General features: G+C 49.6%; 11 protein-coding genes across 15 annotated transcripts; 5 read left to right on the top strand and 6 right to left on the bottom strand.

Moving 5' to 3' along the window:
* Positions 1-3,080: 3,080 nt before the first annotated feature.
* LOC9646289 (F-box/kelch-repeat protein At5g26960) lies at positions 3,081-4,549 on the bottom strand. The gene has a single exon (XM_002970069.2). The coding sequence runs from the start codon at positions 4,503-4,505 to the stop codon at positions 3,192-3,194; it is 1,314 nt and encodes a 437-aa protein (XP_002970115.2). The 5' UTR covers positions 4,506-4,549; the 3' UTR covers positions 3,081-3,191.
* A 233-nt stretch (positions 4,550-4,782) lies between these two features.
* LOC9646290 lies at positions 4,783-8,194 on the bottom strand. The gene is made up of 4 exons (XM_002970070.2): positions 7,101-8,194; positions 6,464-7,032; positions 6,169-6,388; positions 4,783-6,105 (listed from the first exon to the last, which is right to left on the bottom strand). Exons 1-4 carry the CDS (start codon positions 8,190-8,192, stop codon positions 4,792-4,794), a joined length of 3,195 nt encoding a protein of 1,064 aa, XP_002970116.2. The 5' UTR covers positions 8,193-8,194; the 3' UTR covers positions 4,783-4,791.
* Positions 8,195-8,386: 192 nt separating this feature from the next.
* On the top strand, positions 8,387-9,278 carry LOC9646291 (rhomboid-like protein 11, chloroplastic). Its single transcript, XM_024674883.1, has 4 exons — positions 8,387-8,487; positions 8,552-8,838; positions 8,898-8,960; positions 9,016-9,278. Exons 2-4 carry the CDS (start codon positions 8,554-8,556, stop codon positions 9,145-9,147), a joined length of 480 nt encoding a protein of 159 aa, XP_024530651.1. The 5' UTR covers positions 8,387-8,487; positions 8,552-8,553; the 3' UTR covers positions 9,148-9,278.
* A 2,166-nt stretch (positions 9,279-11,444) lies between these two features.
* LOC112346279 lies at positions 11,445-12,087 on the top strand. The gene is made up of 2 exons (XM_024674884.1): positions 11,445-11,560; positions 11,611-12,087. The coding sequence occupies exons 1-2, from the start codon at positions 11,477-11,479 to the stop codon at positions 11,956-11,958; spliced, it is 432 nt and encodes a 143-aa protein (XP_024530652.1). The 5' UTR covers positions 11,445-11,476; the 3' UTR covers positions 11,959-12,087.
* A 3,567-nt stretch (positions 12,088-15,654) lies between these two features.
* LOC9646292 (chitinase-like protein 1) lies at positions 15,655-17,124 on the bottom strand. The gene is made up of 3 exons (XM_002970072.2): positions 16,673-17,124; positions 16,403-16,556; positions 15,655-16,349 (listed from the first exon to the last, which is right to left on the bottom strand). The coding sequence occupies exons 1-3, from the start codon at positions 17,013-17,015 to the stop codon at positions 15,953-15,955; spliced, it is 894 nt and encodes a 297-aa protein (XP_002970118.2). The 5' UTR covers positions 17,016-17,124; the 3' UTR covers positions 15,655-15,952.
* A 182-nt stretch (positions 17,125-17,306) lies between these two features.
* On the top strand, positions 17,307-19,314 carry LOC9646293 (peptidyl-prolyl cis-trans isomerase CYP40). The gene is made up of 8 exons (XM_002969818.2): positions 17,307-17,506; positions 17,798-18,298; positions 18,371-18,458; positions 18,520-18,572; positions 18,630-18,734; positions 18,788-18,863; positions 18,928-18,965; positions 19,011-19,314. Exons 1-8 carry the CDS (start codon positions 17,336-17,338, stop codon positions 19,062-19,064), a joined length of 1,086 nt encoding a protein of 361 aa, XP_002969864.1. The 5' UTR covers positions 17,307-17,335; the 3' UTR covers positions 19,065-19,314.
* LOC9645695 (lysophospholipid acyltransferase LPEAT1) lies at positions 18,956-20,942 on the bottom strand. Its single transcript, XM_024674875.1, has 8 exons — positions 20,244-20,942; positions 20,093-20,188; positions 19,970-20,007; positions 19,838-19,902; positions 19,709-19,777; positions 19,520-19,653; positions 19,325-19,468; positions 18,956-19,257 (listed from the first exon to the last, which is right to left on the bottom strand). Exons 1-8 carry the CDS (start codon positions 20,916-20,918, stop codon positions 19,180-19,182), a joined length of 1,299 nt encoding a protein of 432 aa, XP_024530643.1. The 5' UTR covers positions 20,919-20,942; the 3' UTR covers positions 18,956-19,179.
* Positions 20,943-20,947: 5 nt separating this feature from the next.
* On the top strand, positions 20,948-22,638 carry LOC112346278 (DNA repair protein RAD51 homolog 3-like). 3 transcript variants are annotated; one of them, XM_024674879.1, is made up of 9 exons: positions 20,948-21,082; positions 21,134-21,205; positions 21,279-21,401; positions 21,453-21,486; positions 21,562-21,632; positions 21,771-21,952; positions 22,010-22,141; positions 22,192-22,249; positions 22,327-22,638. In XM_024674879.1, exons 1-9 carry the CDS (start codon positions 20,959-20,961, stop codon positions 22,467-22,469), a joined length of 939 nt encoding a protein of 312 aa, XP_024530647.1. In that variant the 5' UTR covers positions 20,948-20,958; the 3' UTR covers positions 22,470-22,638. The 3 variants fall into 3 exon arrangements, with proteins under 3 accessions (XP_024530647.1, XP_024530648.1, XP_024530646.1); XM_024674880.1 differs by having other exon boundaries at positions 22,196-22,249; positions 22,327-22,363; XM_024674878.1 differs by having other exon boundaries at positions 21,453-21,632.
* Positions 22,227-24,137, bottom strand: LOC9646294 (26S proteasome regulatory subunit RPN13). 2 transcript variants are annotated; one of them, XM_024674882.1, is made up of 13 exons: positions 24,100-24,137; positions 23,945-24,037; positions 23,829-23,888; positions 23,717-23,755; positions 23,559-23,633; positions 23,423-23,486; positions 23,328-23,373; positions 23,143-23,273; positions 23,053-23,082; positions 22,898-22,995; positions 22,755-22,832; positions 22,640-22,694; positions 22,227-22,572 (listed from the first exon to the last, which is right to left on the bottom strand). In XM_024674882.1, the coding sequence occupies exons 1-13, from the start codon at positions 24,100-24,102 to the stop codon at positions 22,478-22,480; spliced, it is 867 nt and encodes a 288-aa protein (XP_024530650.1). In that variant the 5' UTR covers positions 24,103-24,137; the 3' UTR covers positions 22,227-22,477. The 2 variants fall into 2 exon arrangements, with proteins under 2 accessions (XP_024530650.1, XP_024530649.1); XM_024674881.1 differs by having other exon boundaries at positions 23,328-23,376.
* Positions 24,107-25,411, bottom strand: LOC9646295 (ubiquitin-conjugating enzyme E2 32). The gene is made up of 5 exons (XM_002970075.2): positions 25,262-25,411; positions 25,071-25,202; positions 24,926-25,010; positions 24,672-24,835; positions 24,107-24,604 (listed from the first exon to the last, which is right to left on the bottom strand). Exons 1-5 carry the CDS (start codon positions 25,376-25,378, stop codon positions 24,182-24,184), a joined length of 921 nt encoding a protein of 306 aa, XP_002970121.1. The 5' UTR covers positions 25,379-25,411; the 3' UTR covers positions 24,107-24,181.
* Position 25,412: 1 nt separating this feature from the next.
* On the top strand, positions 25,413-27,403 carry LOC9646296 (L-2-hydroxyglutarate dehydrogenase, mitochondrial). Of its 2 annotated transcripts, none has more exons than XM_024674876.1 (6): positions 25,413-25,641; positions 25,709-25,990; positions 26,305-26,738; positions 26,784-26,952; positions 27,008-27,145; positions 27,196-27,403. In XM_024674876.1, exons 1-5 carry the CDS (start codon positions 25,426-25,428, stop codon positions 27,113-27,115), a joined length of 1,209 nt encoding a protein of 402 aa, XP_024530644.1. In that variant the 5' UTR covers positions 25,413-25,425; the 3' UTR covers positions 27,116-27,145; positions 27,196-27,403. The 2 variants fall into 2 exon arrangements, with proteins under 2 accessions (XP_024530644.1, XP_024530645.1); XM_024674877.1 differs by having other exon boundaries at positions 25,445-25,641; positions 25,705-25,990.
* The last annotated feature ends 93 nt before the right edge of the window (positions 27,404-27,496 follow it).

Consider the following 27,496-nt stretch of genomic DNA (forward strand, 5'->3'; position numbering starts at 1 on the left):
TGCTAGATTGCAAATTTGGACACGGGACGACCACCATAGTGTCCAGGCCAATCTTTACATTCTGTAGATATGCCAAATGAGCAAATCTAGACACTTTCCATAAATAGCATTGGGACCGGAATGAGACTAACTCAAAGGGCATGATAGCAAGGGTGTTTGGCAGACACGGTAAGCTATCATTTAGCGAATATTGAGGGATTAGTCTCAATATCGTGGGGGTTCCTAACACTAGCAAATGCAAGTTAACATCATGAGTTTCTCGTCACCATGTCAAGTATGCTTGACTTAATGACAACTTAGGATTTCCTTCCTTAGTGCCCTTTCGGTCTAAGTGCACATGTGCTGACCAGTTTCTCAACTAGCTTGGGCAGAGACCATAAGGGAACCAACAGTACCGACCTCTTGGCATCGTGGCAGTAAGGAGAGAGTATCCATAAGGACTAGCCGACAAGAATCTTTTGATATCCGAAGTCACATTCGCGACAGATGGAGTTTGAGATGGAGTCCAAGGTGGACCCAAGATTGAGTCCGAGATGGAGTCCAAGATGGGACCCGAGATGGAGTTCGAGATGGAGTCTGAGATGGACCCGAGAAGGAGTTCGAGATGGAGTCCGAGATGGACCCAAGATGGAGTCTGAGATGGACCAAGATAGAGTCCAAGATGGATCTGAGATGGAGTCTGAGATGGAGTCCAAGAAGGACCCGAGATGGAGTTCGAAGTCGAGACCGAGACCGAGACTGAGACCGGGACCGGGACCAAGACCGAGGCCGAGGACGAGACCGAGCCCAAGCCCGAGTCCGAGTCCGAGTCCGAGTCTGAGTCCGAGTCCGAGTCCAAGTCCGAGTCTGAGAGGGTGAAAGCCCAAAGCGTTTGTCTCCCAGACCCTAGAGGGTTTGGTGAGCTCCAAAAGTATAGTAAAGGGGAGGACTCTAATGGAGCCAGTTTGGCTAGGAAAGGCCAATTTGGCCTAGGAAGGCTATACCTAGGTGTTGGGTGATGGGATAACCACTGGGAAGTCCAAGGCTAGAGTGAATACGGACTGACAAGCGGGGTAGCTTGGTGAAGTGTTCAAGAGCCAACTCTAGTTCTCCCAGGAGATTAAATGGTCGATGCTCCTAGTCCAAGTGTGGGTGGCACTACCTACTTGGATACCTGGTGTGGCTCAATGGAACCTCACTTTAAGCCCATAGCTAGAGCGCCAAAAGGCGGAAGGTGGGGAGAGTACCAATGAGGCTTGTGTAGGGCTATGGTGTTCTGAAATGCTGTCCCAAAGTCCCAAATTATGGAAAGGAAGAGTAGTGATCCTTTGGTGTAGTGATCAATGATATGATCATGTGATGAGGAAGTCCTAGAGGACAGTGGGACTTAGTGGTCGGGCCTGTGGGCTTTGATCTAATGGCAGTGTTAATGAACACGGCCATGGATAAAAAAGGATTTTGGTAAGGACTGTTAAAGGGATATTGGAGAAACTTGTTCCCCATGTTTGTGGGCATCTTAAGGATGCTAAGGAGTGGACCTATGATGGTCACTTAACCTATACTTTCAAAGTTCTCACCTTGATAGATGCAATTGCTAATATGACATTAGATGTGATATATGTAAGCGACTAAATTTTCTATTCTACTTTAGTCACTTAACCACACCTTTGACCACTTGGAGGAGTTTCATTCACAACCTCCGTAAGTCCCATTCTAGACTTAGGGACTTGCTAGCCCCAAGAATGGCATCCATGCCACTTAACCATTGCACTTAGTCTAAGTGCTCCATATGTTTGATCCCATGACCGACACCCCAAGGTACCACTAACATACTAGCCCGTTACGCTAAGGCCATGCCCATTCATCTTGGTCACACCAATGGTCCAACACCACATGAGGGTTGGGAAACCTTTGTGGCCAGCCTTAGTTGGTAGAAGTTTAGGACCAACCTCAGGTTATGCACCTCTAGGACCATTAGACAAAACAACCCGCTCTCAACTTAAAATATTATAAATTGCAATCACACAAGGCCTTGCAGATATTTAGCGATGATTGAAGCATGGGTTCTATTGTGGGTCACTAGAAGTACTAGCATGGGGATTTGCAAAGGCTCTAGTGTCCTTATTGCCAATCACTCCAATTTGTGCCACAATATAAATGATTAAATTTTCCATTTTACTTTATTCACTTAACCACACCTTTAATCATTTGGAGAAATCTCATTCACAACCTTCATAGGTCTTCATTCCAACTTAGGATATTAACTAAAATCCTAAAGATGGCCTCAAAGCCATATCAATTTCACACTCAGTCTTCTTGGAGAGACAAGATTGTAATATATATGGTGTTAAACTACTAATAAGATAATGAAAATAGACTTGGCCTTAGTGTAAAAGGGCAAGTGAGAGATTTCCCTTGGGTGACCTCAATTTCTCTATAATTTATGTCTAAACTTTGAGACAAAATTATAAATTTGATCATGTGACAAAGTCCTTTTGAGTTGTAATTTAATAATATGACTATGCCATAATGACTTTTAGGGTGTATGTCATAGGGTCAAACATGTGGAACTTGGACCAAGTGTAAAGGCTGAATGGTGAAAAAGACCACAACTAATGAGTCCATGAGCTACAAAACAAAAATAATGAGATTTTGCTGACTTGGCATTTTAGATTAGATTAGCTTTGTTGCTCTATAAATATAAAAGGCTTGAATCTCCATTTTCATGCTGTTCATGAGACATTTTACACAAGCCACCCTAGCTCAGTTGGTAGAGTGCCACCTTGTGGTCGTGTTCACACCCCACGGGTGCATTTTCCTTAAACTCTTGCAGCATTTTTTTGTAAAGAACCATCGGAATCATCAAACAAGGTGGAGAAGACAAATGGCTTATTTGTTGCTGCACAATCTGGAGGCCTGGTTTCCCACATTGGCTGTTCGGGAGCTAGCATCGTAATCATCCAATAAGTCTAGAAACCTGGAGATCAGTGCAGACTCTGAAGTTTCTTTGATCCGATTGTTACAATCATAGACTCATTTTGCGAAAAAACTTGTTGACAAATTCTCGCACGATCTGTTGCATTCTGGAGAACTTCAGTTGGCAAGGAGGATTTTCTTTCCTTCTCAAAAGCATTTAGAGTACAAGTGAATATCCTACAACAATAAAGAATCAAAGTTAATGGCAACCGTTGACCGGCCGCAGACCGGCGTCGTCAGCACTGGACGACCGCGCACACGGCACCGTTCCTCATGTCGGGCAAATGCGGCGCCTTGGACCACTCTTGCCCGCGCGTGTCGTAGACGAGCACCAGCCCCTCGCGGAGCCCCCGCGGGTTCCTCCCGCCGCGGCGCAGCAGATCGTCGATGCAGCCCCCGACCTGGATGATGTGCACAGCGCTGCCCACCGTGACGCACGAAAACTTGAGCAGGTTGTCGATCCTCAGCGGCGACGGTATGGGCGGCAGATTGATCCGGCTCCACGCCTGGCCGCGTGTGTCATACCGCCAGAAGGAGAGCTCCACGGCGTGGCTGGAGAGCATGTAGATGCAAGACCCGACCACGGTGCACGAGATCACGCAGCCGCCCCCGATCGGCAGCGGGCGCGACTTGAGCCACGCGTTGACCCGGGGGTCAAAGCAGTCCATGGAGCTGAGGTAGGCGTACGGACGCCTGATGCCGCCGATGACGTAGAAGATGCCGTCCACGGCGGCGCCGATGCAGCCGTAGCGCCGGTGCCGCATGTCCGGGAGCCGCCGCCACGTGTCCAGCTCGGGGTCGTACACCTCGGCCTCGTGCATGACGATGTCGCGGCTGGCCCGGCAACGGCTGGCGCCGCCGGCCACGTAGACCCGGTCCCCAATGACGCAGCAGGCGAACTTCTTCCGTGGCAGGAGCATGGGGGCCGCGCGGGCGACCGTCCGCCGCCACGTGTCATAGACCATGGTGCAGTCGCCCGCCAGCGTGGCGCCCAGCACGAGGATGCGATGCTGGAGTACCGCCGACTGCGCGTGGATGAAGGTGTGGTCGGAGGATGACGTGTCGTGGTCGTGGTCGTGGTTGTCGGGGAAGAGGAGGCCGGCCTGCCACTGGCCCGTGGACTGGGAGTACGTGGCGGAGGAGAGCCCCGAGCCAATACCGCCAAACACCACCACGAAGCTCTCGAGCATCCGGAGCTTCCCGCGCGCGCGGTAGTAGAGGTCGGACTGGACGATCGTGCGCCAGTGGCGGCACACCATGGCGCACTGCCGGATGGAGCCGCGCGGTACCCTAGCCAGGCATTCCACCAGGAGATCGTCCGGGAGGGACGCCATGAGCAAGCTCTGGAGGGAGGAAGAAGGAGAAGGAATGCGAGGCGGCGGCAAGAGCATTGCCGAGTACTCCACCACTACCTCTTGGCGATCGCCGTAGCACTCGCAATCGGACATGGGCGGGCTCCAGCACGCCCGGACGAGGCTCCGGAGCCCCATTCTCCTGCCGCTCTTAGAGCGCTGCATTGCCGCCGCCGCGCCCGCCGCTGGCTGCCCCATCCTGTGTAGCAATCGATCGATGCGATCGATCGAAACCCTAGGCTAGGAGCTGCGCTCGATCTACGCTACACCAACACCGGCATTCCTCCACCAAACCCTAGCGAGATAGCTCTGCTCGAACGGACCAACTTTTCCCCCCATTTTCTCTTCTCTGTTCTTGCCGCGATTACCATTCTATCTGAGCAATCGATCAAATGCGCGTATTCTCCCAGATCTTCTCGATCGATCGAGCCAGCCAGCCACCACCAAACCCTAGCGCTCTTTCTCTTTGCCGCAATCCATCAATTCAAATGTACTTCATTCCAGCGATCCTAATCCGGCGCGAGATCATGAACTGGAGGAGCGCGTAGATCACGCCCAGCAGCGCCAGCCCCCGGATGCTGCCCACGTCAGCCGCCACGATAGCGGGCGCGTTGAGCGGACTCGTCACCAGCAGCGCCATGTCCGACGCCCGCGCCTGGTTCCACAGGAAGAGATTGAACACCGCGTGGCTGGGGATCACCATCGCCAGCAGCACCGTGTTCTTGGCCGCGTAGATCACCCCCGCCCCGCCCATCTCCATCCCCCACGACGAGCTCTCGTGCCCGTGCCACACCTCGCCCCACACCTTGATCGCCGAGGAGATGGCGAGGTAGATCGACACCGCGGCGCACAGCGGGAGGTAGCGCTGCCGATCGCCGAATCCGGTGACCAGATTGGTGTCCTGGTTGAGCAGCAGGAGGATCGGCGCCAGGAACAGCACCGCTCGATCGGATCCGCCGGTGAGGTGCCGGTTGAGGACGATGCACAGGAGGAAGCTCCCGATGGTGGCGATGTTCCCCACGGCTGGCATCCACGCCCCCTCCGCCGAGAGCTTCTTCACAGTGAGAGGGCTCATGTGAGAAGCTCGCTGCTGCTGTAAAAGCCGGTGCTTTGGCACGAATCCAGCTCCTCCTCCTCCTCCGGTGTGGACTCCTCCCTTTTCTCGGAGGATCGAAGCGAGCTGGAGCTTGATCACCAGCGCGATGAGCATGAAGATTGCGGCGTAGAGACCCAGCAGCGAGCTGCGTGCTCCTCGGAGAGCCAGTATCGAGACGAGCTTCTCGTCGCCATCGCCACCTGTTTGATCCCATCCCCCCCGGAGCTGGCCTTCGAGGAGATACATGACCGGAAGCAGCGAGACGAGGAGTCCAAACAGCCACGGCACGAAGCGGGGGCTGGAGGCCGATGGTAGCAGCACGAAGACGAGGAAGAGCGAGGCCGACACCATCGCCACCAGCAGGAGGACGCCGATGATCACGAGCTCAGGGAAGTAGCGCGCCGCGATGTAGATCCCCAGGTTGGCACCCACGCCGATCGCGTAGAAGAAGCGAAGTGTGACGAAGTGCTGGACCGGGAGAGCCGAGGACAGCGCCGCCAGGGTCGTGATCGCCGTCGCGAGGAGGAGCCATGTCGACCAAGTCGGCACTGCTGCTATTCCGCCATAGATCGCCTCGTCGTCGGAATAGTCGATCTCCCTCACGTAAAACGTTCGCCTCGAGAAGGACCACGGGAGAGGCGGCTGCAAGAGCATGAACAGCAGGCCGGTTGCCAGGACCAGGACGAGTGATCTTCTCGCTGCCTGCAGCGTAAAAATGTGATTCTTAGAGAAGAGAAGCTGTGAAAACAGAGTTTTGAAAAGTACCTGCAAGTGGTTGAAATGCTGGACTACGATCGGGGCGCTGGCAAAACCCGCCAAGAGTATCATGGAACCGAGAATAACACTGTCCGAGGGACGTCGACCGAAAGACCACTCGAGAGCCTCGATGATTGTCGACTGGCACCAGAATACAGCCGCGAGAATAACGACTGCGTGAGCGAATCCTTGCCATGGTTTCATCCGACTTCCAGTTTTTCCTTTTTGTCTGTGAAGGAAAGAGCGAAAACTTTAGCTTTCTACCTCCAACGAACAAACTTCTCCCTCGAAAGAACAAACTTACTTGTAGAGAAGAACGGGTGGCGAGACGGCCAGAAGCAACACCACCGAGGACCACAGCACAGTTCTGGAAGATAACAGCAGCATCCCAAGCTTGGAAGCGTAGAGGCAATAGATCACCCAAGCTCCGAGAGATGTGACAAAATTGTTAGCAGCCAATCTTCGAGTGACTAGCAATCCAAAGGTGGTGGAGAGCACCACCGCATAGCTTGGATAAATAACGTCGTCCGTGTAGCCATAGTAGATCCCGGGATAGTTGTAGAGCTTGTTCTCGAGGTTGCAAACCAGTGCGGCATGCCCGATCAAAGAAATGTCGGTGAGGTAGCGAGCCTTGCCGGGAAGAGTGCTCAGCCCTGGAACTCCCAAGGCAATGCTCGCGCTGGCAATGAGAAGCTTGCAAATCGACTTGATTTCGCTTCCTCCAACCCAGATGCTCAGTGACCAGTAGTTGTGGAACACAAACCAGGTGACTGAAACGCTTGCCGAAACCGCGAAGAGAAAATACGATCCAAGGTTTCTGGACGCGAGGTAGTGGCCCAGGAACGCGGCGGAGATGATCGGAGCTGGGAGAAACTGCAGCAAAAATCTTTGAGCACCCAAGAAACGATTTTCCCGAGAGCTGGAGCTCTAGAAGCACGAACCTTGAGTGGCATGCCAAGGACGAGCGAGGACGAGAGCGCGGCGACGAGGAGGAGAGCGGTGAGAGGAGTGTTTCCAACGCGGCCGAGGAGGAACAATCCAACAGCGGCAGCTCCTCCCAAGAGGCCGAGCGTGACGAGCAGATAGTTGAAAGGTGGCGGGATCTGGATGTACTGGTGGAACGCGAAGAACACCACCCGGACCTCGAGGCTGAGGATCACCGCCACCAGAGCGATCGCGCCATTGACGAGGCGAAAGTGGTCGAGTTGCCTGTGATCTTTGGCCAGCCACCACAGAGCTCCTTTCGTGGATGCGTAGAGCTGGAAGAGCAAAGGCACGAAGAAGAGGAGGACGAGCTCGGCGATGGCGTTGGCGGATCCAAGCCGCCGGTGGTGGATCCCGAGATGGAGCGCCAGTGGGAGAAACAGTAGCATCAAAGTGTGGAGACATCCTTCCAGAGGCCCGATGAGTAGGGACCCTTCGGGGATCTGTCCGCCATAGCTCTTCTCGGGTTTGGACTTAAACGAGGACGTCCTAGGCAGCGAGAAGAGCCAGTAGAGGACGAACTGGACGGCCATGAGATAGAACGCGGCGTGCTCCACCCCCGCCGCCGCCACAATTCCCCACGTCTGGCAAGCGCCGGCGACGATCGGCGTGGTCGCGAAGAGCAATCTCTCCAGCGCGATCACCACCGAGGGATTCTCGAGCTGCAGCCAGCGGAATTGGAGCGATGCCCAGACGCCAATGAGAAAGATGAGCTCCATGAGCACGAGCAGTCCCAATCCCTGGAGAGCCCAGCTGGAGCTGGAGAGGTTGATCCCTGTGACGAAAAACGCGATCCCGGCCGCGAACAGCGATCCCCAGACCCCGAAGAAGGCCGCGCGCTTGAGGAGGAGAGAATCTAGAATGTAGGAGATCATGAGTCCTACCGTGAGCGTGGCCGACACCGGCTTGCCGCCCATCCCGAGCATCAGAGCGGCGCACGGTGCCAGCGCCATGCCCATCCTCGCATTGTGCTTGAAGCCCGTGGATCGGAGCTCGTCCACGGGCGGGCGCCTCGACGCCGCCATCCCTGTTCTTGAGGAAGAGCTCATAAACCCTAAATTCTGGCGAGATGCCCTAGGCGCGCGGATGACGATGGCGATGACGATTCTAGCCCTCAGAGCGCCGGCGCAGGCGTTGTCGATCGCTCCTCGATCGAGTAGGCTGCTGCTACTGAATCGCGGGATGGCGCTTCGCGGCGATCGCTCCTCCTTGCGTGCCCGGGCGTCGAAATATTCCAATCTGGAGCTCGAGGAGAAGGGGGAGAAGCGCAGGAAGCCAGGGAATGCTCTCTACCTCCTCCTCCTCGCAAATCTCGGCGTCTACGCGCTGGATCACTGGCTGGAGGTGAGTTGCGCGCTCGCGATTCCGGGATTTCCATGGCATTGCTCTTGATGGATCTAGGTACCAGGTATGAAGCTGCTCTACCTCTATCACAATTCCCCGCGCTGGTACCAATTCATCACCGCGACCTTCTGCCATGGAAACTGGGGCCACATTTCCAGCAATCTCTTCTTCCTCTACATGTTTGGCAAGCTCGTGGAGGAAGAAGAGGGGGGATTTGGGCTGTGGGCGTCTTACATTGTGACCGGGGTTGGAGCAAATCTTCTCTCCTGGCTGCTCCTCCCTGGAAACGTTGTGTCGATCGGAGCCTCTGGAGCGGTGTTTGGATTGTTCGCGATCAGCGTTCTTGTCAAGGTTGGTTTTCTCTCCGGGACAATTGTTTCAAGATTTTTTATCTTTCACTCTTTCCATAGCTGAGCTGGGATTGGAGAAAGCTGCTCGAGGTGTTGGTGTTGGGACAATTTGTTGTGAACAAGGTAAGAACATAACTCCATTTGCGCTGACAAGAGAATTCGAGTTCCTGGGAAAAAGGTGGTGGAAGAGACTCAAATGCTGCAAGCTGCGTCGAGTGTGAATCACGTAGCACACTGCGCTGGAGCAATGGTTGGCGTGCTGCTCATCTGGGCTCTAAGCAAAATTCCAGCTCAAAAACACGACCATTGATCTATTTTTTGTATGTTCACATCCAACGGCTCTGCTTCTTTTAGTTTACACCATTAAAGACCATTTTTACGTATAAAGTTGATAATTTAGTGAAAATGGAGGGCGGAGCGGTATGCAATTTGGTTGATTGTCCATTTGGTTTTCAACATTAACAACTTGCTTGAATGCATGGGATGAATGGGTTTATGGCCCATGAATAGCACATAGCATCGATTATTGCTATGGGCATGATGCCCCATCTGGGGCATAAGGATTGGATATTCATAAAATATTTTATACTTCTGTTTTTTTCACACTCATATTACATGTGGACTAATAGCAGCCAGACACGTGGTATGAGTGAAATCTACTGTTGTAATATCCACCCTCACAGTCAGAGAGATTTTTAGTGCGCCTGAATGGCTGAGTCAAATCAATTACTTCAGGCGTCTTCTTCGTTTGCAATTTCTTGGAAAATTTACACTGTGGCGTTTGTTTTCGATTCCAGACTTACAATCAAATGAAAAATCTTGTGGAACAGAAATACGGACTTCATCTAGATGCCATACATCTTCCTGGACAGACTTTAGAACAAGGGGTGGATATTCTGGAGATTATGCGTAACATTCACATCTTTGTAGCTTGCTACACTTACAACCTCAACACTCAGGTGCATTATACAACATTCACTGTGACTGTTTCTGTTGATCATATGTGTAGATCTTTGTGGAAAAACCTTCAAATGCTCGGAGTCGGAAGCACTTGAACCGTCAACGTGAAACATGTTGCAAACTCGATACGTACACACGGCACGGGAATAATGAATGCCACAGTCAATTTCGCATATCAATATCTGGCTCAGAAATTTGTTGTCTTTTATCAGTTTCTGTTTGATGATCACATCAAATCTCGTTTGGTAAAGGAACATTTTGACGTTTTTTTTTCTTGACTAATGGTTTTAATAGGAACACAAGATGAGACCTGACTATGGCTACCCCATGGCGAGAGCTGAGAAGCTGAATAAAGACATAAAAAAACTGAGTTTTCTTGATCAATTTCGCTCTCTAATATCTGAAATGGGGAATTCTCTCGGCTTTGTTAGAATGGTGCGTCTCGGAGGTCTGCATTACTGCACTACAGCATGCGGGTATGTGATTTTGAAGTTATAAAACCAACTTATGTATATCAAAACCTCTTCCGGGTTTTTGTAGTTCTATACCGGATCAAAACATCAAACAGAATTTTGAGGAGGCAGCCAGGAGCCTTCATTTGCCTTCTTTAGCAGTTCAGGCCGGGCAGCTACTAGAAAACGCTTTGAACAGCCAAAAGCTATCCGTTGACGAGAGTAGCTATTTCGCCATCCTCACAAATGTTTTTTATCAGGTTGTTTTCATTCTCACAAAGTTTGACAATGGTACTATTAAGTTTTCATCGGCTCCGCAGGAACTTCAGAGTAACGGCTATGTACACCTGAAGGATTTCTTCTTGATGGTTCCTGCTTTGACGATAAATGCAGCAGACGCAATGCATCAGTCGAAAGAAAAGCTTCATAAGCGCGGGCGAGATGCTGTTAACGCCATGTCTACAGACGACGGTTTTGCTCTTGGAATCGCCTACATTCTCAAGGTTCATAACGTTGTTGATTGTAAGACTCACTTATGACTTGCTGCTTGTGTTAAGCAGGTGCTTGATCAGGACAAACAGTTCAATTCGTTGCATTGGTTTCAATCTGCGAGAGTTCATTTTCTGGCCGAGCGAACTCGTCTTCAGAATGGGTTGGATATGGACAGCATTGGAAGCGGGATGAACGGTTTGCAAGTTTGGAGTCAGAAGCTGGCTTCGCTTTCCAAAGAAGAAGCTCAGAATATGCAAACGGTTTGTGAACAAATCTGTGAAATTCACTAACCGTTTTGTTTTCAGGCCATGAAGAGGCTAACAAGTATCTTAATGGAGATCGAAGGCACAGTTTAAATCTTCAACTCATTTTGCACAACTGAAAACAACTCTTTCTTTGGCACTGTAGATAATTGATGATGCTTCTATGGCTTCATGGGTGTGCTAGACTGATGTCTGTCATCACATGGGTGAAAACCAACTACACAATCGAATACTTTATTCAATTTGACTTGGACTTCACATTTTAAATCTCTTCGTATTTATGTACTTAATTCGTAGTCTTTTTAGAGCAATTATTTGTGGTTTGGTTTATTGGTGTAAGAGTTTCAACATTGCCACGGTTTTCAAGTTGAAAAATGTGATCCACCAATTACCAAACTTGAAAGATTAATTTTCAAGATACGATTTTTTTAGCCTGGTATTTAAAAGTCATTAATGAGTGTCTGAAACTACAATGGCAAAGATGGTTTCTTTTAGTGTGGTGATGGCCGTGGTGATGATCTTGTTCGGAGGAGTCCAACACACTCTTTCTCAGAGTGTAAGAATTCTTCAAAATGTCATAAGTTTCATTTTAAACTGTTTTTACAGACTTGCACCTATACCATCAAGATCAGAACAGGAACTACAGGCACGGATGAAAGGGTGGATCTCCGCTTGTTTTCTTCAGATGAATCTGTCTTGGATTTCTCTGATCTCGATGGTCCAGGGGATGACTTTGAGAGTAACCAAGTCAATACCTTCACATTCACAGGGCGTGAATGTCATGTCATATGTGCTGCTAAGCTTACTCTCGCCCGCATTAGCATTGCTAATGCAGGCATCTGGTCATTTGAGACAATAAGCGTCACCGTGAGTAATACTTCTCAAACCAAGTTTTTTGCCGCAGGGGAACCAATACGAGGTGGAACGAGTCGTGTCGTTGGCCCCTGTACCTGAATACTACTCAAACTGCGTGTAGCACTTCACGTGACAGGGTTGGATAACCAGAGTCACAAATAAGTTGCATAATAAGAAATTATATTTGTGTTTGTTATCACTTAAATCCTGCACTCTCTTGTCCATCAATTTCTTTCTTTACAAATATTAAGAATTGCAATATCAGTAGTACTAAGGTGCTCCGGGAGCCCGATTATGCAGCGGTTTGTGAATTTTTACAAATCAAACAGTTAAATTTGAAATTTGAACCTGGATCTGAGAAACTGCGGCTAGATTTGATTATTGGGGTCTTTGGGCAGTTTAAATCTTTGCTCCTTTTGCACAAGTGAAAACAGCTCTTTCTTTGGATTGATGATGCTTCTATAGGAAACAGAGAAACAAGAAGAGATCTGATTGTGGCTACCCCGTGGCGGCTGAATTAACACATCAGAAAACTGGGCAGGCTTAGCGACGACGGATTCAATTTTTCCATCTCTAATATGTGAAATGGGGAATTCTCTCGGCTTTGTCAGAATGGTGCATCTCGGAAGTCTGCATTACAGCATGCGGGTATGTGATTTTGAAGTTATATTACCAACTTATGTATATCAAAACCTCTTCCTCGTTTTTGTAGTTTTATACCGGATCAAAACATCAGGCAGCCAGGAGCCTTCATTTGCGGGCAGTTACTGGACAAAGCTTTGAACAGCCAAAACCTATCCATTGCCGAGAGTAACTATTTCGCCATCCTCACAAATGTTTTTTATCAGGTTGTTTTCATTCTCACAAAGTTTGACACTGGTACTATTAAGTTTTCATCGGTTCCGCAGGAACTTCAAAGTAACGGCAATGTACACCTGAAGGATTTCTTCTTGATGGTTGCTTGGTTGCGTTTCAGGCTCTGGTAACAACAGGTGAGCTTCAAACACCCACATTTGTGTTGAGTTACATGGCTGATCTTAGCATGCATTTTGCAGCCTACTGGAAAGGTTTTTATTGCTGCTATCAAATTGTGTTCTGTCTAGTCTGCTGTAGCGACAAAATCCCCGACAATGACCAGAGCACGGTAACATTCGCCATGAACAAAGTATATTGTGCGTTAATGGATGTTATTAAAATAGAAATTAAATTTTAGATTCAATTTTGTTTTCTGTAAAACTATGTTAATATCTTATAATTTGAAAGTTGACCTGTTTTTGGGAAACTTTCTTGGTTTCAGAAAAGCAATTTGGTAGCTAGCTCATATATGTCGGCAATGCGTTATCATCTCGTCTTCTTCATGCAATATAGTCCTCTCCAATCGTCGGTCGACATCCAGTTAATATATATAGATTCGTGATTTAATTTCGTCAATCATTTGCAACTACAACACTTCAAACCACATGCTAAACAAAATGTGAGATGCTCACCTGATCCGATCCGGATAAATGGAATCACGACCATCTTCACCAGCCTTCAACTTCCCAAACCTGAGGTGCCTGTCCATAAACTCAACAACTCTTCGTAATCATACTTGTCAAACATATCACATGTATATGGCCATACGTCACAGCTGCACCTGTTTAAAAATATAGCTTCAGGAATGCATTGCTTCGGGAAAGAAGATCTGTGTACTAGCTGGGCCGACGTTTTCCTGACCTGTTATTAAACAGTCGAAACTTCTGAACCTCGTTTACCGTACGCGTGGATCTTAACATAGCCACTCCCCCATTTCTTAAATAAACTGGAGCCTGTGAAATCTGAACTTCCAGAAATGAAGGGATTTAGGGCATACTCGCGTGCAAGGCCCATAACCTGTTGAGAGAAAAACGGAAATTGAGCTTTTGTGAATTGAACGAATTGTGAAATAAAGTCTGATGATGCCACATGGCATGCACCCATTGAGCCATGTGGCTGAGTTAATGTTGAACTTCAACAGGATTGCCTATCCCACTGTTGGTCGTGTCAGTTGTTTCAAATCATGTAATTATACACTGATAGTTAGTTTATGGGATGCATAATTTTACACATGGTTTATGAACGAGAGCTGACGGCTTTGATCGGCCGTCGCCAAGGTGCCGGCCTTAGGGCGCCTCTTCCTCCGCCATAGCAGGGGACAATCGGGTGCTGCAGATCGCCATCGCCGCTCAATGCCATCTCCGCCTCCACCATCGGATCTTTGCCTCCACCATTGGATCTTTGCCTCCACCACCCAACACCGCCCAGAAGAAGCTTTGATCGCCATCGCCGCAGTGCCATCTCCGCCTCCGCCATCGGATCTTTGCCTCAACGCCGCGCAAAAGAAGGGTTGATCGCTCTGCCACTCCCAATAGATAAGGCGGTTAACCATTTCCGTTAGCAATTTCGAGGATAATCCTTCTTGAAATCCCTAATTTCCTATGAAAACTATAAATGTTTAGGGTTTATCTTGTGCAGATTGCCACTCGAGATTATCCTCGATAATCGCTAACCTCGGTTGGTTATCCCTTCCAAGAAGTATTTTTGTTTGTCATATTCAAGGCTGGCCATGCCAAATCTGAACCGCATATGCCTTTTTTTAATCAGTGGTTAAACCGTTTACCTACTGTTTAACGTTTTGTCAAGGGATATTCCCAAACGGATTAAAAAAAGCAGCTAGGCCACTAAATGCATTGAAAACTGTAGTATGAACCGCGCGTTTGAAGCTCAAAGGGTTGATTGATCAAGCGTTGTTGTTTGTTCGCTCTAGTCGCAGCTGCAAGAATTTCCTGTAAAGTGCAGCCTGCTTGTACAGGGCACCCCCCTGTTGAAGGTGCTCCATCTCTGGATCCTCACAGAAGAGCACAGTCGCACTCTTGAACCTCGCCCACTGCACCGCCGAGGGGCCTCCTTTGAAGCTCCTCAGCTCGGGAATGAACCTCATCTTCAGCTCGTTCAACCGCCCTTCCTCCATCTGCAGCTGCTTCAGCAGCCTCCTGCTCGCCTCAACGCCCTCAGGAATCTTATACACCTCATGCATATCAACGGAAGAAGCGCTGCAGCAACATCCTCCCAAGCCTCTGCGTAAACCACCCAAAAGCTCAGCTCCTCGTCATCCGGATTCGCTTCCTGATCTGTTGTTGCAGCGCCAAGCACACTCTTCCAGATCTCATCGACCTGCGGCTTGGCCTCGCTCGAATCGGCAAGAAGCGTCTCCACTCGATCCTGCAACGAGAGCTTCCTGTACCTGCGCGTGAATCCTGCCGCTGCGACATGAGAATCCATAAACCCTAAATTCTTTTGCACTACTCCTAAATGTGGATGGACTCCATATTTCAATAAAATTTGTATCTATGTAAGATGTGGACATCCAGTTATCCGAAATCTTTGGATAAGTTTGTGGGGTAAATAACTAGCCAAATGCTAGTGAAAATGCAAGTCACTAGGGTAACTAAACCTCTGTTGGGTTGTTTTCACCAGAGTGTAGTTTCACTGAAAGAGGGCTGAGTAAAATAAAAATGATATATATGTTAATAATTTTCGGTTGACATGAGGGGCGAAAATGGCGGCTGGAGTACCAGTTGTCTTTGTACCCTGTTGAGAGTGGAGAGTGCTGTCGCTACTAACCACTTAGTGCCAAAAAAGTAAGGGAAACCTTGTAAAGAAAAATCAAACTGAGTCCCAGTGTGCTCTATTCTGCCTGGTATCTGGTTTATTGGATGTTGTCTGATAAGAGTTTAAAGATGACAAAGTGATAATTTATACGTAAAAAGTTGATAATTTAGTGAAAATGGTGGTCCAACTTTATTTGACGCTTTTTAAAATCCTATACCTTTAATACACACATGATTTGACAAAGAATTCAATCCGGTGTAGCAAGCAGTACAACCACATACCTCTACAAACCTGCTTGCCTGTTCCTCCTGTAGAGCTATCTTATAAAATTCTCGTCGCAGCAGTAGCATGGTAGCGAGAGTCTTCTCTCGTTATTCATTCCTCCCAGTACTACTAAAGCTTGGTTTTTCGATCGAGAGGAACTTCCGATCGAGCGTACCGCAATCCACCTGTGTGTGTGTGCTCACTGGACCGGGTTGGGAGGATTGAGAACTCCCTGCGATCCACAGTCGAGGTTGAGGCCCGGATCCACGTCCTTGTCGATGATGTTGAGGAAATAGTTGTAGTGGGCGATCCGGTCCTCCATCTTTGGATCGCTGCCGTGGCCACACTCGTCGTCTCCAGCCATGATGTTGATCGTCATTCCAAATCCGGGGCTCCTGAACGACAGAGTGTCGTTCCTGGATGGCTTCCACTTGTTGACCATCACCTCGTGTGGAGATGGCTGCTTGGGCTTGACGGGAGTGATCCACTTGAAGATCGCCGCCTGGAACGCCACTGTCGCGTTCTCGCTAACCATCTCTGGGTGATTCATGAGGTCGAGCTTGAGGTACTTTGCAGCGGGTCCATAGTTGTAGTTCCTGGCAAAACACAAGGAATAAGGAAAATCCCGGTTTTGGATCGAAGAACTTACCAGTAGAGTGGGAGAGCTCCTCGTCCATGGTAGCTGACACCTTTGGAGCAAGGATAGAGGAAACTATCCTCGCAGTAGATCTTTGGTGGACTAAGTTCTTCCTTGTAGCAAAGCCCCCACGCGTAAGGTCCCCCTTTAGCTGCCGAATAGCCACCTGAAATTTTCGCAAAGCAAAGCATTAGCCACGAGAGAAATTTAAAACTCTTCTCTAAGAGAGATCTAAGAAAGCGCTTGTTCTTCCCTGGAGCTCTAGCAGATCTAAGAACTTACAAGTCGTCTCATGGGCCACATGAGCTAGAAATGCCGCAATCTCCCTCTTCTGGACCGTCTCGCCGCCAGTGACCCCAAACCCCTCTTTCTCCATGGTTTTGGCGGCCGTGATGAACGAGTAGTGGTCATAGAATCCCTGCGCGTGCGTCTGCGGCTCATTCCTGTGATTGAACATCAAATCGAAGAGATCGCTGGTGAAGATCTCGGCCACCGTCTTGTTCTTGGGCTTGGCGGCGAGCGCTACATTGTCCCCCCCCTTGGCCGCGGCCAATCCCGCGAATCCCAGCACCACTAGCACCCCCAGGAGCGCAATGCAGGAGGAGGCCGCCATACCTCGATTCATCCCCTGCCCGATCGCTAGAACCCTAGCTCTCCCAAGCCCTGGACTAGAATTTTTCTAGAGCGCCCTTCTTCGCTCCTCGCATTGTGTGACTTACCATCTACTGCATTGCAGGTGGGAAAATGGACCCCTGGCCAGCCAAGCTAGCGCTTTCACGAATACAAACGTGCCACGTGTAAGATTCGGAATAATATTTGCCACCGGACGGCAGATGCTTTGTGGGTCCGAGGTCGAAGGTTCAAATCCCATCCCCAGTACGCGCCGACACGCGAATCTATTGATTCTCTCTTTCTTCCTCGTAGGGTTTAGGGTTCCAACGAGCAATGGCGCCGAATCCTCGGTGCTACATGGACATCAGCATTGGAGGCGAGCTCGAGGGCCGGATCGTCGTGGAGCTCTTCGCGGATATTGTTCCGCGCACCGCCGAGAATTTCCGGGCGCTGTGCACTGGCGAGAAAGGCGTCGGTTCTTCCGGATATCCGCTCCATTACAAGGTATTTGTTGTCTCTCTATATTTCCTTTATTGCATTTGCATTTTTCACTGCGAGAGTTTTATATGTTTTCCTCCAACTCTCATTCGGAGTTTTTCTTCTTAGATGATCTCTGTTTCTTCTCGATGAAAAATCCTTCCGTTTCTTCACTTTTTCACTGACTTCTCTGCATTTTCATTGCGAGAATTTTATCTCTGTGTGAAGTTTTTCTTCATGCCTGTGTGAGATCATCTAGAAAAGTCATCTCCTTTTCTTCCAGCATCTCACTGACTTCTTCGTCTCTTTTGCAAACAGGGCGTGTCTTTTCACCGCGTCATCAAAGGCTTCATGATCCAAGGCGGCGACTTCACCGCTGGCGACGGCACCGGCGGCGAATCCATCTACGGCCTCAAGTTCGACGACGAGAACTTCAAAGTGAAGCACGAGCGCAAGGGGCTGCTGTCCATGGCCAACTCGGGGCCCAACACCAACGGCTCCCAGTTCTTCATCACCACCGCTCGAGCCTCACATCTCGACGGCAAGCACGTCGTGTTTGGCAAAGTTCTCAAGGGAATGGGCGTGATTCGCAGCATGGAGCACGCTATAACGGACGACAAGGACCGGCCCGTGAATCCCCTGGTGGTGACCGAGTGTGGAGAGCTTCCGGAGGGAGCCGATGATGGAGTGTCGCTCTTCTGGAAGGACGGTGATATATTCCCGGACTGGCCAGCGGACTTGCCCGAGCAGCCAGAGGAGTCGGCCTGGTGGGTGTCGGCCGTGGAGACCGTCAAGAGCCTGGGAAACGATTGCTTCAAGGTGTGATTCGTTTCTTTCCTTTTGTTCGTTTGCATTCTATAGAGCTTTGGAACGTTATGTTTTTCTCCGTAGCGTGGCGACTACAAGATGGCGCTTCGCAAGTACAGAAAAGCCTTGAGATATTTGGACGTGTGCTGGGAAAAGGAAGAGATAGACGAAGGTTTGTCTCGCTCTTGTTTCGTTGGTTTCGAAAAAGCGTTCTTTTGCTTTGTTTTTGGCAGAGAAGAGTAACAATCTGCGGAGGATTAAGTCCTTGGTTCTCACCAACAGCGCTGTAAGTCTCTATCTTTCTCTTATCTTCCTGCTTGGCCTCACTCTTTTGGTGCTTCAGGCCTGCAAACTTAGAGTTGGCGATGCTCGGGGTGCTCTGGTAGACACGGAGTACGCCATGAACAATGGAGAACCCAATGTGAAGGCACTGTTTCGACAAGGCCAGGTGATTGTCACTGTATTTTTCTGCTTTTTCTAAGCTCTTCCTATTCTCTGTAGGCATACCTGGCTTTAAACGACCTGGAAGCAGCAGTGGCAAGCCTGAGCAAAGCTCAAGAGATCCAGCCCAACGATGGTAAGTTCGATCTTTGCTCGTTCTTCTTCCACTTCTAGAAGCCAATCGTTGTTTGACTGAGCAGCTGGTATCCGGAAAGAGCTCACAACAGCTAAGAACAAGGTAACGAAACGTTGTTGCTGGATCGATTACCTAGTGGTATTACAGATACTAGCGAGACGGGATCAGGAACGCAAGGCCTACTCTAAAATGTTCCAGTGAGTACCTAGCCGGTGGAGGCGACCAAAGTTTTGTCTGCGTGGTAGCATGTGACAATGTGCACGGGCCGCTCAAAATTTGCTCCATTGTAAATGCTCTCCCCTCTCTCTTTCTCTCTTCAAGCAGTCGTTTTGCTCCGGATCGCGTTGAGATAGATCCGCTTTTCTTGCAGTCCAATGTCTGAGATTGTAAGCTTCTGCCGCAACGAACATGAAAATACTTGTCAAGCAAACATGACAAACCCATGATTTCACAAGCTTGACCTCTGCAGTTGCCATCAAAGTTCGTACATTGCTTGCGTAGAGCTTTGGATCTGCCTTCTCTTTGTCTGATGGACTGTAAACTGGCAATCTCGTAACCTCGAGGAAGTTGATTGGCTGGCATAGTAACAAGAGAATGTGGCGTACCTGGAAAAAGGTGAAAAAAGTCAGAAAGGAGAATCGAAAGGAACAGCTTACCCCGGATATGGATTCCCAGGCCGGACTGAAACGAGTGTACGGGTATCTGAGCACAACGGGCAAGACTGGCGTCTGGCTTAGAAACGCACCCGTCTTGAACGGAAGGAGATGCTGTCCATTAGTGGTTGTCCCTTCTGCAAAGTCAAATTTGCTGTGCTATAGTGGTAGCGAGAAAAACTCTTGTGTTACCTGGAAAGAGAAGCATGATCTGAGCTCCTGGATCGCTGTGAGCAGCTCGAAGCCTCTCGCTGACGATTCCTGGAAAACGAAAGAAAAGGAAATCAAAAGCTTGCTTCGAATCTTCTTTGCTTCACTCACCAGAGACTCCTTTGGTATCCGATGTCTTTGATTCTCTCTGGACGTAAACGCATCCCAAACACTTGCTGCGCAGCCAAACAATGCCAGTTAGACAAAAGGACATCACGTTTGTGTGAAGAAAGATCGCTCTACCTTATCAAGCCGACCAGAGGTAACTTGGCCACTGATTTCTTCGAGCCGGATGGAAGAAAAATTGCGTTAACCAGGCAAAGTACTACTATAGATGATTTCTTTTGCTACGAAAGAAGAATTCACCTTAGCAACGAAGCTCGGGAACGAAGCAGACATGTGGTAGAGGATGTCCAAATAGGATACATGATTTGAAACGATCGCTCCTGGTGTATCTTCCGCCTGGCAAGAGAACTTGGATCATCAAAGAAAGAATTACCATAAACTTAGATCTTACAGCTATGTGCTCGTATCCATCCGGACCAACTTGCGCTGCCCCTTGCTGCAAGGACGCTGCCGAGGACGGCGATTCTTTCACCTTGATCCAGTAGAATCCCAGCACGAAGAGCATCACCCGCGCGAAGAACCTCCCCGAGGACGCGATGATCCAGCGCCGGAAGCCCCGCAGATACTCGTAGTTCTCCTGACCCTCCTCGTCCGATGGCGATCTAAACAGCGTGAAAATCCGGCAGATTGCGTAGTAGATGAGCAAGACCAGGAAGAGCAGCACGAATCGGAGAGGAACGATGGTAAGGAGCGCGGCAGCCAGCTTCGCCCTCTCGCCCCAGGGCAATGCGCCGCGGCCGAGGGCGCCATAGCAGTCGTCCCTCACATAGGCCGCATATTTCGACTCCATCTCCTCCAAGCTCTCGATCTTGCTCGCCGCCGCTGCCCCTGCCGATTCTGGCGGCGCCGCAGCCGCCTCCGCCGATCCATTCGCCGCGGATTGGAGGAGAGGCGCTTCGTCTGCCCTGCTGCTGCCTCTATCATCCTCTTCTTCCACGGATTTCCCCTCGGCGACGCCATTCGCGGGATCGCTGGCCTTGTGATCTTGGCCGCCGCCACTATCGATCATCTCCACTCTGGATTCTTCCTCGGTGGCCTTGGCGCCCATGAGCTCCATCTCCCTCATACTGTTTTTAGGGCATTTGCTTCTTTTGCCCTAAAGAAGTATGGACGACGGTGGCAGCATTGCGCGGCTCGGCCTACCGCCATATCTCCGATCCAAGCTCCTCGCTTGCGGCTATTCTTCCATCGCGGATCTCCACGGCGCATCGCCTCTGGATCTCGCACGAGGTGTGTTTCTTGTGAGAAAATGCAGCCATGCTTGAGAATGTACATTTCCAGACGCATCGATCTCTTCCGATGAGGCGCTCTCTGTTCTGCGGCGAATCGGAGCTACTCCAGCGCCTATTGCTGGTAAGAGAATTCGATTGGAGTCCCTGGAATGAGTCTCTCGTTCTTTTTTTTCTCTCCCTCTTTTTCCACTCAGGAGCAAAGACTGCTTGGGATTTGATGTCGTTTGATCGATCCCGGAGCCGGATTGGAACTGGCTGCAGTGGTTTGGATCGAGTTTTCGGCGGTGGAGTCGCCTCCAAGGAGCTGACGGAAATTTGTAAGGAGAAGAGTGTATAGAGACGAGAAAATCACGATCCTTCTTCTCCAGGTGGTGCTCCGGGGATTGGAAAAACGCAGCTCGGGTATGGACCCACGCTTTTCATTCTAGATCACAGCGAGATCACTTCTAAAGTCTCTATTTTTTTTCTTTCTCACAGGATGCAGCTTGCTATAAACGTCCAACTCCCTCGATCTCTAGGTGGTCTCAATGGTCACGCTGTCTACATTGGTACGTATGGAAATTCTTATCTCTTGGAAACAACTTTGCTACTGTGTGGAAGTTTTGTCTCTTCTTTTTTACGAGTGATAAGAATGAGAGAAAGCTTCGTATGTTCTAAAACACTAATCCTTTTTTTTGCTCGAGCAGACACGGAAGGCAGCTTTATGATGGAGAGAGTGCTCCAAATGGCTCAACGAAGTGCTCTTGTGACGCCAGATCAAAGCGTCGAGTCTCTCCTTTCGCACATTTTCTACTTCCGCGTCTTCGATTCCACCGAGCAGATCGCCACCATCAACAGCCTCAATAAGTTCCTGGAAGAACACAAGGAGGTACTATACCACTAGATTCCGTTTGCTCCTCCCGCTTCTACTTAAAACGATTTCTAGGTGAAACTCCTTGTCATCGACAGTGTCACATTTCACTTCCGCCAAGACTTCCACGATCTGGCTCTCCGGGCCCGGCTGCTCAACAGCATGGCTCAGAAGCTCATGGCATTGGCTCACCATCATGAACTCGCGGTATGGCAATACTTTCTAGTCTTTGACAAGTTTTGCGATACGAATCACAGGTAGTTCTCGTGAACCAAGTGACAACCAAAGGCAATGGAGAAATCAGGCCTGCTTTAGGTGAGCTAGATTTTCATTCATCGATTCAAAAGGTCTCGTTATTTGAGATTGATAGTTCCTTCTTTTCTTTCTTAAAGGTGAAAGCTGGTCTCATGCTTGTACAAACCGCGTGATCTTACGCTGGGAGGGAGGAAAACGCCAGGCTTGTATGTTCAAGTCCCCATCTCTTCCTCCAGCAAAATCCAGTTTCTCAATTACTACTAGAGGGATCGGAGAGTGACAAATCACTCACTCGTCCATGTCATCCACGTCGCGCTGCGAATGGTCCCCAGCTTCCACCTGGTTTTGTATCGCTTCTAGAAACGATGCTACAGTGAAGTCACCTGTTGAAAAGCAATAAAATTTGTTTCTCAAGATCTACAAACAGTAAGAAAGTGAATCCACACTCACACTGACTCGGATCAATGCCAAACTGTTGCAAATCCATTTGACCCGACCTGAGAGCCTGGATCATTGTCAAGTTGGTGAGAAACAAGCAAAAGAAGTTCAAAAAGTTTTTACTTACATGAGTGAACATGTCGAGCTGCTGACGAAACTGTGGGCTCTGCATTAAATCCGCGATGGCCTCGGGTGTCCATTTACCCTGCTTGGATAGATGCAAGTTGCTTCAGTCGTGGGGACCAAGGACCAGCAAAAGTATCGCATTACCTCGGGAAGATACTGAGACAGTCTCTCCTCCCATTGGTGGGAGTTTTCAAGCAGCGGGAGCACATGATCCGGTTTAAGAACGTCCGTCAGACTAGGCCCTGCAGAAGAGAGAATGAACGAAACCATGTATTTGTTTATAGGAAAGGAAAACTCACCTGGATCTTGGAATGCTCTTGATGTCCCCCCTACAAGAAGGAAAAAGAAAAATCTCCATGAGTATAGCAGAGAATTAAGTTTTGCTCTACCGTGGCCATTCAGGCTCTGGCCGAGGTTTGCCAGTATCTGTTGTAGCTCGGCGAGCTGCACGGGAGGATTTCTGATGTTCTCGACCGCTCCTCCTCCGGACGGGGTGGCTTTCCCAGTATCGTCAGCAGTGCTGGCACAACCATCATCAGACGTGAAAGAGCAAACACAGAATCTCAGGACTTACTTGACAATGTCACGCTCGATACTTTCCTCCACCGACGCATCCTCCACTACTAGGAAAGAACTTCAATGCAGTCATTGTCAAAGGAAACGACATACCCGGCTGATTGATTTGGATGTTCACGGCGTCGCACAGCCTCTCGTCACCCGCAGGATTTGGCTCCTGGATGGAAGAAAAATGCGACACGAGAGCTTTAACAGCTGTAGAAGAAAATCTAGAAGCAGTTCTATCTACCTGGAGCCAGAAGAACATCTTTCTATCATCAGTCTTGAACTTTAGGATGTAAACTCGGCCATTGGATTGCTGGACCTACACCATAGAAATCACACTGCCTAATAAGACCACCTAAACGATCGAGACTCGTGAAGGAAAATAAAAAATCAAGTTCTTACCTTCTCAAAGATTGCTTCATCCGAGAAGACGATTTGATCCTATTGCATTGTCCATGTCAGACACAAAGAAGAGAGAAAAGAGAGAAAATCCAAATCACAGAGCTATGCTTACGTCCTCCACAGCTCCCGACACGCGATCCTGCCACTGGACGTGCACAAGCCCGGCCTCGTCCTGAAAATTTCGATTGCGCGAGCTGAGAATCCACCGAAATTTCATCAAATCTTTACCCTGACGATGCAAAACAACCCCTTCCTTGGATCCGCGCGGACCTGGACTCCCTCCATCAGCATTTTGCCCGCCTTGAATACAAGCAACGTCTCCTGCACGAGCACACGCGAGCGCTGGTGAGAAGAACGCGACGCGACGAGCGCGAAGTGAGAACCATGGCGGAAGAGAGAAGAAGAGATTCCTTGGCCCGCCTCCTAGGGCTTTCTTAAACCCTAGTTCTTTATTTTGCGTCGCGTTTATATCACATAGCCGTAGTGCCGGAGGGCCTTCCTCACGAGGATGCCAACGATGGCTATCGCCAGCCCAATCGCCAATGCCGTCAAGCCGAAATCGCTAGACTGCTGTACCGCTTGCTCTTCCGATCTCCTCGCTCGAATTCCAGCCGCGGGAATCGCCGCTACTGCTGCTGCTGCTGCTGGTGGATTCACAGCGTCGATCGTTGCTGGAGCTGGAGCTATAAGAGCTGGCGCTGGAGCTAGAACTGGAGCTAGAGCTGGAGCTGGATCTAGAGCTGGAGCCGGAGCTAAATCTCGAGAAGCTGGAGATGGAGTAGTTTCCACTTCTACACCATTATTTTCTACCTCTTTGGCAGCGTCTTCCGGCGGTGGTTCTTTCGTGTCTGGCACGGGATGCGCTCTCTTCATCATCTCGACATGGATCTGGAAAACCATGGAAGTTATGGCGATTTGATCGCTTCGAGGGCGATGAAAATAAATAAATGCTTGCCTCGTCGATCAGCTTCTGGCGCTCGGGAGTGCTAACTCTTGGAGCGGCATCGCGGGACTTGATCGCGAGAGCCCTCCTTTCTTCCTTGGTGTAGTCGAGGGATCCGATAGCTCCTTCTGGCTTTGTCGGCATAAAGGCGATGAGAGCTACCAGAGCAGTGCGAACTACACGAAGAAAAAGAAAAGAAAAGCGTCAGTCCTTCTCACGCGATCGAATCGAAGGCAAAGTAAAGAACTGGAAAAAGCTTCACTCACCACTCCAAGAAGGCTGCCAAAACTCTGGATGATGCGCTGATATGCTCAAGCAAATCTTTGTTTTGGTCTCAAATCTTCCATTGGGCTGAGCGAGAGAGACATCGAGAGATTATCGCCAAAACAATCGTCACAAGTAGCCACTCACCGTCAAAAGCACGAACTCTGGCGGCTTGAGCGGATACTCTGGAGGGAGCTGGATCCTGCCATGGTAAATTCCGCCCTCGAATTCGGTCTCTTTCGGACCCCGGATCGCGAATTGCCACTCAAAAATGTTGTCCTGCGACAGATCGAGAAGAAATCAAGAAGGAAATCTGGAAGAAGAAGTCGATCGCTCACCTCCAGCGGCATGCTCACGTAGTCATCGTTGGGATTGTTCTGGAGCTCCTTCACCTCCTGCAAGATGCGCTTCACGGCCGGATTGCGCACGTTGAAGCGCTCTCCCCCCTCAGCCATAAAGAACCCTAAAATTTCCTCCAAGAGAGGAAAGTCTAGAACCCTAAATGCGACGATGGGGTTCGATCCGGGCTCCCAGGGAGGCGGTGGAATGCGTCGTGATCGGCGCGGGCATCGTCGGGATGGCGATCGCGAGGCAGCTCGCCATCGCAGGGAAGAATGTCGTGGTTGTGGAAGCTGGATCCGCAGTAGGGACAGGCACCAGCTCCAGGAACAGTCAAGTAATCCATGCCGGGATCTACTATCCCGTTCGATCGCTCAAGGTTTGCTCGATTTGTCGCTTGAAATTCCAGCTCCGCGAATCTCTCGCTCTGTGCCACTGTCAGGCAGGCCGCTCTGTGCGTTCTAGGGAACAAGGCGATGTATTCCTACTGCCAGGAGCGATCCATTCCTTTCAAAAGATTGGGGAAGTTGATCGTGGCCACTTCGCTCCAGCAGGCGAAGACGCTACTTCGATTGCAAGAGACTGGTGTTGCAAATGGCGCCGAGGATTTGCGGATGATCACAGCTGCTGAGGCGATGGCGATGGAGCCCGAGCTGAATTGCGTGAAAGCGCTGTGGTCGCCATCCACGGGAATTGTTGATAGTCACTCTTTAATGCTCTCACTCCAGGTATGTTCTTACTCCATTTTTTCTTCTCGCTTCTCTTGTTCTTCTTTAGTTCTACGTGATCTATTCATGCTTCGTAACTTCGTTGGTTGTCCAGAGCTTTTTAGTGATCTTATTCGTGAACTTTAGTTTTCCTTTCTCAAGCCTTTGTCTCTTCATGCTTCGAAACTTCTTTGGTTGTCCATAGCTTTCTAGAGAATCTTATGCGTGAACTCTGGTTTTTCTTTCTCAATCCTTTCTTTTTTTTCTTCTCTTCTATGTTCTTCGTTTTGTTTTTGCTTTGTGGATGCGACTAAACCGATTTTTCCCTTGAGCAGGCAGATGCCGAGGAGAAAGGCGTAGCACTCGCGCTCAACAGCACTGTTCTCGGTGGCACAGTTCGATCCGACGGAGGACTGGACATCGTCGTCCACGAGACAAGCAGCGCTGCAAACAAATCGGTTGACGAGCTCGTAAGCACAGCTGAGATGGTACTCTCCGCAAGCTATGTGATCAACTCCGCCGGCTTGCACGCAACAGCCATCGCTCGAAACATTGAAGGCTTGAGCAGCAGTAGCATTCCCGAGAACTACTTTGCCAAAGGGAACTACTTCGCCATTTCGTCCTCCAAGGCACCGTTCTCGCGCTTGATCTACCCGGTTCCCGAGGAAGGAGGTCTCGGAGTACACTTGACTATCGACCTTGGAGGTGCCACAAGATTTGGACCGGACGTTCAGTGGCTAAAACTTTCGACGACAAGCGTGACAACCGAGTAAGTGACCACTTGTTATCGTTCGTTCATAACTTTGTTCCACAGGTTTGACTACAGTGTGGATCCAGCGAGAGCTCGCAGCTTCTACCCAGAGATTCGGAAATACTTCCCAGGACTTCCGGATGAAAGCTTGGTTCCAGATTACTCCGGAGTGCGTTCCAAGCTCTGTGGGCCTGGCCAGGGAGGAAGTGGCTGCTCCGACTTCATGATCCAAGTGAGTGAATCAAAGTTTCGTTTTTGGTTTCACGTTGGATCTATTTATTTCACAGGGAAAGAAGGATCATGGCATTCCAGGCCTCGTCCATCTATTCGGGATTGAGTCGCCGGGCCTGACCGCGTGTATGGAAATCGCCAAGCGAGTTTGCCAAATTCTTTAGGCTGACACGTTGTGGCATGCCACTAGTTCGGTACGAAAGAAATTTATGTCCCGTTCTCTCTAAAGACCTTCTCCTTCCAGGAACTGGTTACTTGAGGGAGCGCAAGAGCTGGTCAGCTTCGAGCGTGAGGTATGTTCTTCTAACTAGCAAGGATGTGTTAGTAGCCACTGGATTACAAATGAGAAGGCCTCTTGCTGTGCAAAAGTTTTGGAGTTTGATCTGCGAAGGAGATGCAGCCTGGATAGAACTCCATCAATTCGAAACAAACGCTTTGCCACTTTTCAGGAATGACTTCCGTCCGCGACATCGTGTTCGTATGCTCGTGGCACAAGCTTACGGGCTCCTTGGTATCTGAACAAGGCCCCCAAGAAAGAGATGGGA

The sequence above is a fragment of the Selaginella moellendorffii genome, unplaced genomic scaffold, assembly GCF_000143415.4.
Source record: "Selaginella moellendorffii unplaced genomic scaffold, v1.0 SELMOscaffold_13, whole genome shotgun sequence".
Classification (NCBI taxonomy): domain Eukaryota; kingdom Viridiplantae; phylum Streptophyta; class Lycopodiopsida; order Selaginellales; family Selaginellaceae; genus Selaginella; species Selaginella moellendorffii.

Bases quoted from the DNA above. Each gene is read 5' to 3' on its own strand.
- LOC9646289 (XM_002970069.2), bottom strand. From the start codon at position 4,505: ATGGGGCAGCCAGCGGCGGGCGCGGCGGCGGCAATGCAGCGCTCTAAG.
- LOC9646290 (XM_002970070.2), bottom strand. From the start codon at position 8,192: ATGAGCTCTTCCTCAAGAACAGGGATGGCGGCGTCGAGGCGCCCGCCC. The intron at 7,033-7,100 runs GTTCGTGCTTCT...TTTTTGCTGCAG, and splicing joins TCCTTGGCATGCCACTCAAG to TTTCTCCCAGCTCCGATCAT. The intron at 6,389-6,463 runs GTAAGTTTGTTC...TTTCCTTCACAG, and splicing joins CCACCCGTTCTTCTCTACAA to ACAAAAAGGAAAAACTGGAA.
- LOC9646291 (XM_024674883.1), top strand. From the start codon at position 8,554: ATGAAGCTGCTCTACCTCTATCACAATTCCCCGCGCTGGTACCAATTC. The intron at 8,839-8,897 runs GTTGGTTTTCTC...CTCTTTCCATAG, and splicing joins CGATCAGCGTTCTTGTCAAG to CTGAGCTGGGATTGGAGAAA. The intron at 8,961-9,015 runs GTAAGAACATAA...CCTGGGAAAAAG, and splicing joins GACAATTTGTTGTGAACAAG to GTGGTGGAAGAGACTCAAAT.
- LOC112346279 (XM_024674884.1), top strand. From the start codon at position 11,477: ATGGCAAAGATGGTTTCTTTTAGTGTGGTGATGGCCGTGGTGATGATC. The intron at 11,561-11,610 runs GTAAGAATTCTT...CTGTTTTTACAG, and splicing joins AACACACTCTTTCTCAGAGT to ACTTGCACCTATACCATCAA.
- LOC9646292 (XM_002970072.2), bottom strand. From the start codon at position 17,015: ATGAATCGAGGTATGGCGGCCTCCTCCTGCATTGCGCTCCTGGGGGTG. The intron at 16,557-16,672 runs GTAAGTTCTTAG...CGAAAATTTCAG, and splicing joins TGTGGCCCATGAGACGACTT to GTGGCTATTCGGCAGCTAAA. The intron at 16,350-16,402 runs GTAAGTTCTTCG...GTGTTTTGCCAG, and splicing joins GGAGCTCTCCCACTCTACTG to GAACTACAACTATGGACCCG.
- LOC9646293 (XM_002969818.2), top strand. From the start codon at position 17,336: ATGGCGCCGAATCCTCGGTGCTACATGGACATCAGCATTGGAGGCGAG. The intron at 18,459-18,519 runs GTTTGTCTCGCT...TGTTTTTGGCAG, and splicing joins AAAGGAAGAGATAGACGAAG to AGAAGAGTAACAATCTGCGG. The intron at 18,735-18,787 runs GTGATTGTCACT...TATTCTCTGTAG, and splicing joins CACTGTTTCGACAAGGCCAG to GCATACCTGGCTTTAAACGA.
- LOC9645695 (XM_024674875.1), bottom strand. From the start codon at position 20,918: ATGAGGGAGATGGAGCTCATGGGCGCCAAGGCCACCGAGGAAGAATCC. The intron at 19,903-19,969 runs GTAGAGCGATCT...TTGGCTGCGCAG, and splicing joins CCTCTGGTCGGCTTGATAAG to CAAGTGTTTGGGATGCGTTT. The intron at 19,654-19,708 runs GTAACACAAGAG...TTGACTTTGCAG, and splicing joins GATCATGCTTCTCTTTCCAG to AAGGGACAACCACTAATGGA.
- LOC112346278 (XM_024674878.1), top strand. From the start codon at position 20,959: ATGGACGACGGTGGCAGCATTGCGCGGCTCGGCCTACCGCCATATCTC. The intron at 21,633-21,770 runs GTACGTATGGAA...TTGCTCGAGCAG, and splicing joins TGGTCACGCTGTCTACATTG to ACACGGAAGGCAGCTTTATG. The intron at 21,953-22,009 runs GTACTATACCAC...AACGATTTCTAG, and splicing joins TCCTGGAAGAACACAAGGAG to GTGAAACTCCTTGTCATCGA.
- LOC9646294 (XM_024674881.1), bottom strand. The intron at 23,377-23,422 runs GTATGTCGTTTC...GTTCTTTCCTAG, and splicing joins CATCCAAATCAATCAGCCGG to TAGTGGAGGATGCGTCGGTG. The intron at 23,274-23,327 runs GTAAGTCCTGAG...TGGTTGTGCCAG, and splicing joins ATCGAGCGTGACATTGTCAA to CACTGCTGACGATACTGGGA.
- LOC9646295 (XM_002970075.2), bottom strand. From the start codon at position 25,378: ATGGCTGAGGGGGGAGAGCGCTTCAACGTGCGCAATCCGGCCGTGAAG. The intron at 25,203-25,261 runs GTGAGCGATCGA...GATCTGTCGCAG, and splicing joins ACGTGAGCATGCCGCTGGAG to GACAACATTTTTGAGTGGCA. The intron at 24,605-24,671 runs GCAAGCATTTAT...ATGGTTTTCCAG, and splicing joins GCCAGAAGCTGATCGACGAG to ATCCATGTCGAGATGATGAA.
- LOC9646296 (XM_024674876.1), top strand. From the start codon at position 25,426: ATGCGACGATGGGGTTCGATCCGGGCTCCCAGGGAGGCGGTGGAATGC. The intron at 25,642-25,708 runs GTTTGCTCGATT...ACTGTCAGGCAG, and splicing joins ATCCCGTTCGATCGCTCAAG to GCCGCTCTGTGCGTTCTAGG. The intron at 26,953-27,007 runs GTGAGTGAATCA...TTTATTTCACAG, and splicing joins GCTCCGACTTCATGATCCAA to GGAAAGAAGGATCATGGCAT.